Below are 5,872 nucleotides of genomic sequence, written 5' to 3'. Positions count from 1 at the left end.
CGCCCTCGCCTCCGCCCCTGCCCCCGCCCTCGCCCTCGTGTGTCATGAGACCTGGGTACGCTCTCACTCTCCCTAAATGAACAGCAAGAAGCTAAAGGAGCAGCTCTTAGTCTCTCCTCTCCTTTCTGCACGATGGTTTTGTTCTCTCACAGTGGCTTTTGGGACCACTTGGTTGGACCTGAAGCCCTGCAACTCAAGGCTGACAGCCGCCCACCTTGGTCCCCACATGAAGCCCTCGGCTCTTCTAGATGCAGTGGGAAAAATCCCAGGGCAGGTTCTGACTGGCTCAGCTTAAGCCACATGCCCACCCATTAGCCAGTCACTGCTTTCTGAGGGTCAAGCCCTTCAGCCCATGTCACAGGGAAAGGTGGGACAAGGGTCACTTCCTTCAAAGGGTCACACTTCAGACGCAAACACTGGGACATCACTGTGAGCTGGACAGCCGACCCCGACTGTCTCCTGCCAGGGCCTCTTAGTGCCCACATTTGTCACAGGCCTAGAGGACACTGAGATCTGTGGTTGAGAAAATGCATAGTGACACATAGCTACTAAGAGGTCTCCAGTGATACTACATTTTGTTAATCACGTGAACATACACATGAGTGTGGGACACGTGATGTGTTCATTCCCGAAGCAGGTCTGGACATACTCTGAGACGTGCTGGCTCCTGCAAGAACTCGGAGCCCCCTTCCCGGCCGCCCCTCGGTCCCTCGGTGACTGAGAACCCGGCTTCCCCACATCCTGAACAGCTGCAGGAGGTGGGACAAGGGTAGAAAGAGGGGAGAGAAGTGCCCCGGGACACCCCCTGGGTGTGGGACGTGTTTATAAAATGAGTGACCGCCGCATATGATGGCCTCTGCATCACTGGAGAGACCTGGTGTGAAACCCACCCATGGAAATTTCTCTAATCTTTTATACAGCTGGGGTTGAAGGCGGCCCTGAAGGGTTACTGAGAAGCCTCTGTCTCTGCCACCTGGGCTGTGATGCCAGAGCTGGGTCTGCCCCCACTCTGTCCCCAGCCAGTATGACCCTGACATGGTCACTGCTTCTGTGGGCCTCCATTCTCTCCAACACAAAATGAGATGGAACCCAATCGCGACTTCTCACGTTCGTCCTCACGTGGTTGGGACAGTGGGTGGGGAGGACCCCAAACACTGAAGGGTGAAATCTTGAATCTTAACGTTCAGTCTTCAGATCATCATAAACCCTGACCCCGTCTGTGAAACCAGGAGTCATATTGCTGTCGTCCAATCCTGAACGTTCCGTGAATTCCTCATGAGGAAAGAGGGCTTCGGTGTCTTCCTTCCCCTGAGCTTCAGGAGATTTAGAACCAAAATCAGTGTCAGAAGAAGTGACAGACCCAACTCAGGGACTGATAACAGATTCCTCAGCTTCTCTCCATGACCTCCGTCCTCCTTTCTCTGAGTTTACACAGAGCTTGGCCTCGTAAGCCCCTCAAGGCCTCTAGAAAACAGATGAAGGATAAATCCTAACCACCAGCCACAGATGCAGGTGCCTGATCTCTTATCTGAAAAAGATATACTTTCAAGAACTGGGCGTTTCTCAGGTTGGGGCTGAGTCCTGTATCGGGTCACATCCCCAGCAGGGCCAGGGGGACACTCTCGCGGAACCCAGTCGTGTTTCTGCAGCAACCCCTGAGGACATCCACACCGGATGGCCTCCCAGCAGTTCAGCTCGGGGTCCGCGGCACTTTAGCTCAACGCAGGTCAGGCTCTGCCTCCAAACAAGTTGCAAAAACAGGCTTTGGTTTTCAGAGCATCATGGGCTTGGGACTGACGACTAGGGGGTGGTGAGCCTGTTCAGCTGCCGTGCAGGAGGGGCTTGGAGCCGGGAACCCCGAGGCCTGGGTGGCCGGGCTCAGGGGAGGCTCCCGCGCCACCTGGGACCCACACAGCCCTTTTTCATCCATGAACCGGAATCCGAACTCCCACCTCGCAGGGTCACGGTGCAGTGACAGAGGTGGCACGAGGCTACTCTGTCGTGAGCAGAGTCCACAGGAAAGACGCCTGTGCTGCCTCTCGGCATCGCTGTCCAATGATGGAGGAGCTGTCCTCCGCCTCTGGGATGTGTTGGGAGGGCACGTTTGTCAGCCCCCGTTTCCCAGAGCTCTGCCTCAGCCATGTACGATGTCACAACACGAATGGTTTACATTTAATGTCCTGAGAATTCCCAGATCTGTGACTCACCGTCCTTACTTTATGTAAATATTCCATTTAGAGCAAGGGTTTCAGCCTGTGTCCGAAAAATCCCGGAAGTCTCTGGCTCCACCGTATGTACACGAGGGGTGTCTGCATAGCCAAGAGGCCGCCCACTCTCACAGCACAGAATGCTGCTCCCCGGGTGCGGGACAGCGTGAGCCCTCGGGTGAGCTGCCTTCGGGGGCGGCCATCACCCCCAGACCGCCAGGTGAAGGCCGGAAGGCGACTGTCCCCTCCTCCCCTGCCCCCCACGCCAGCCTGGCCACTGCTCAGAATCCTCCCAGAGCCTCCAGGGAATCCACGTCCCAGGGCCCCATCCCAGACCCACTGAGTCAGGAGAGCAGAGCGGGGGCCGCTGCCCAGGAAGCTGTGCTCTTCCAAGACTTCCCCCGAGATTCTGAGCCAGCATTAGGGGGACACTCAGTCCTTTATACCACCCAGGCCTCCGTCCCCCTCCAGGGAGAGGAAAAAGGGCAGGTGTGGCTGAACCCTTGACGGCTCGGCCCTGGAGCCCAGCGGGGAGGCGCCCTGCCCGTGGACGGCTGGAGTGTGAGGGACCAGCCAGTCACCCGCCCACTGCCCACGGTGACCTTCACCTGGCAGGGTGCCCCGCGAGGGGAGGGGCTTTACTCGGCCACGATTCCTGTCCCCTCCCTGAACTTGAAAGGCCGGAAGCCACCGTGCCTGCAGACCCATTTTTGGCACATGGAAGGTGGCCTCTGTGAGGTCCGGGGTAGCGGGCGCGGGGAGGAACCCCTGTGCCTTCAGGGTCTGGGGAGCGTCTTGGGTGCGGGTCCTCACAGCAGAGCCTGGCCAGCCTGGGTGCCATCCCCACCCACCAGGGGGCAGGAAGCTCCCAGGATTCAGGGGAGGGGCCCCGGGACCACCTGGCAGGTCTGGGACAGGGGAACCGGGAGCCCTCCCCGCTCTGGGAAAACACTTTGGCCTCCACCGTCTGGATCAGCCGACCCTCTAGCACTGAAAATCCACCCCCAAGACCACACAGTACACGGCATAGAGTTTCACTTCAAGAAAATGAACATAGCAACTGTGCGGGCTAAGTGCTCTTACTAGAAACTGCTGCTTTGCTTTGTAGAAAGAAAGGGGGGAAAGACCCTCAGAGGGACTGAGATCTTGAACCGCCAGTGGGTGGCGCACTTCCTCCATCAGCTGCTGGGGGCTGCATGGTGAGGGGTCAGGTCCCTCCGTGCCTGGAGAGGGAGGGGCCCGTGGCACTTCAGACACCACGACACCACGTTCATTTACGGTGTCCTTTCTTGGCAGCCTCCCCTCGGAGATCGGCATGGACGTGCCATTCCCTGGAAATGTGTGTCCCATGAAGGACAGACCTCCTCCTCACCCCCTCTCAAGCTCAGGATCGGATCCCATTGGTCTGTGGGAGCCTGCGTCACGGTCTTGGGCAGGCTATGGCCCCTAGGCCTTCCACATTCCCGTGCTCTTCTGTATTCTGCACTGCGAGGATACACACCATCCCCTTGAGGCTGTGTAGACCTCTCCTGGGTGGGAGATGGGGTGTAGACCTCTCCTGGGGTGGGAGTGCTGCGTAGACCTCTCCTGGGGTGGGAGTGCTGTGTAGACCTCTCCTTGGATGGGAGTGTTGTGTAGACCTCTCCTGGGTGGGAGATGGAGTGTAGACCTCTCCTGGGTGGGAGTGCTGCGTAGACCTCTCCTTGGGGTGGGAGTGCTGCGTAGACCTCTCCTGGGGTGGGAGTGCTGCGTAGACCTCTCCTGGGGTGGGAGTGCTGTGTAGACCTCTCCTTGGGTGGGAGTGTTGTGTAGACCTCTCCTGGGTGGGAGATGGAGTGTAGACCTCTCCTGGGTGGGAGTGCTGCGTAGACCTCTCCTTGGGTGGGAGTGCTGCGTAGACCTCTCCTGGGGTGGGAGTGCTGCGTAGACCTCTCCTGGGGTGGGAGTGCTGCGTAGACCTCTCGTGGGTGGGAGTGCTGTGTAGACCTCTCCTGGGTGGGAAATGGAGTGTAGACCCCTCCTGGAGCACGAGTGCAATGTAGACCCTCCTGGCACGGGCTCAGGCACAGTGATGGGTTGGGGAGCAGAGGCTCAAGGGCAGTGAGGCAGCACATTGCCCGGCTTGGCGCAAGCTCAGCCCGGGTCCCTTGGGGGGAGGTCCGGGGGGTCCGTGCGCGGCTTGTGTGGAGTGTAGGAGGTCTGGGGCGGGGGAAGCGGGAGGAAACAGGTGACCGGCACCATCCCACCGTGGGCGGCCAGTACTGGTCCCCTTCCTGGCCCTTCCTGTTCCCCGCTCAGCCCTGCTGCCCACGGCCGCGCTCCCGCGTAGCTCCCCCCGTCCGTGACCGCCCCGCGTGTCCACGGGCCCCCTGAGCTCCCCCCGGCCGCCTGGCTGACGCCTCGCTGTCCATCCGTCTGTCCGCAGGGCACCGAGTCCGAGTCCGAGGACGCGCTCCCCCAGCACTCCTTCGTCAACCACTACCTGAGCGACCCCACCTACTACAACTCGTGGAAGCGGCGCGCGGGCGCGGCCCCGCACAGGTACGAGGCGGTGGCGGGGGCCGAGGCCGGGCCGGCCCCGCGCGCGGTGGTCACCACGCAGAGCGCCGTGTTCGCGCCCGCCGCCCACGGCGCCCGGACTCCGCTCACCGGCTTCTCGTCCTTCGTGTGAGCGGCGCCGACCCCGCGGCGACCCTTGTTAAGACAGTCAGCTCCGGGAACTGGGCTCCAGCTTGGGTTTGAGAGGATCTGACGCCTGATGATTGATTTTACCCACTTGTGAACCCGAGATTGCAATTAGGAAAGCTTTTTTTTTTTACTGGCTTTTTGTAACATCGCTGCAGGAAGCGGGTTTCTTTGTTTTTCTTTTCTTTTACGAGAAGTTGTGTTTCACTGGTGCAAGGGCTCGTCACCCCGACCCGGGAAGACCTGAGCCCTCGGGTCCCGGGCTTCTCCATCCTGCGCCGACTAGGAAGGCTGCGGGGGAGGGAGACGGGGGTCCAGGGAGGCCGCGCCTCTTGCAGGCCGCTCCCTTTTCTCTAATCCCTGCCCGAGAACCAGCGGCCCGCCTGGGGCTCCATCCCACCGTCTCCGTCTCCGGCGTGCTAAGAGGATGTGTGTGACCCAGGCTCAGGGCCTCCGGATCCAAGGGCGTGCATCTCTGAAATGTCCTCACTCGGCAGTTTGTAGGTGAGGAATCGGCTTTAAGTTTCCTGGCCGCGGGGCCACAGATTCCAAGGTTCCGTTCGGCGTCCTTCCAGGGGTGAAATATTCGGGGCTCCCCCTTCCTTTCTTCCTTTGGACCTCGCAGCGCAGGAGCAGGAAGCACCCCTGCTGGGAGCCACCGCCGTGGCCCTCGGCAAGCTCGCTCCTTCCCTGACAGCACAGCACACGGCCAGCCCGCCAACCCGAGCGAACGAGGCAGCGGCTGCAGAATCGCTCGCTGTGTAACAGGTGTGCATTGTTAACCGGAGTATTTTTTAAATCTTTTTATCTTTTTTTAAAATATGTCACATGAAATGAATGAGTCTCAGCTGTCTCCAGGTGTCTTTTTATTAATTGTTTAGCTTTGTACATGGGAAATACGAAGAGCGACAGTGTCTCCAAGTATAGCAAAACGGCTCTGAGAAGACGGGGGTCCCCAGCCCCTACCCCCGCCCCCCCCC

At 59.7% G+C, this 5,872-nt stretch overlaps 1 protein-coding gene across 1 annotated transcript in view; it reads left to right on the top strand.

Moving 5' to 3' along the window:
* The window catches only part of SDK1 (sidekick cell adhesion molecule 1), a gene marked incomplete at its 5' end in the record, with an annotated part of 365,000 nt that extends 360,122 nt beyond the window's left edge, over positions 1-4,878 (top strand). The window contains one exon of the mRNA XM_007447090.1: positions 4,633-4,878. Within this exon, the coding sequence (XP_007447152.1) occupies positions 4,633-4,878 (246 nt within the window). The remainder of the gene's footprint in view (positions 1-4,632) is intronic.
* Between the last annotated feature and the right edge of the window lie 994 nt (positions 4,879-5,872).

The sequence above is a fragment of the Lipotes vexillifer genome, unplaced genomic scaffold, assembly GCF_000442215.2.
Source record: "Lipotes vexillifer unplaced genomic scaffold, Lipotes_vexillifer_v1.1 scaffold625, whole genome shotgun sequence".
NCBI classification, from domain to species: Eukaryota; Metazoa; Chordata; class Mammalia; order Artiodactyla; family Lipotidae; genus Lipotes; species Lipotes vexillifer.
Note: the sequence above shows the minus strand (reverse complement) of the source record. Positions and strands in the feature narration are given on the sequence as shown.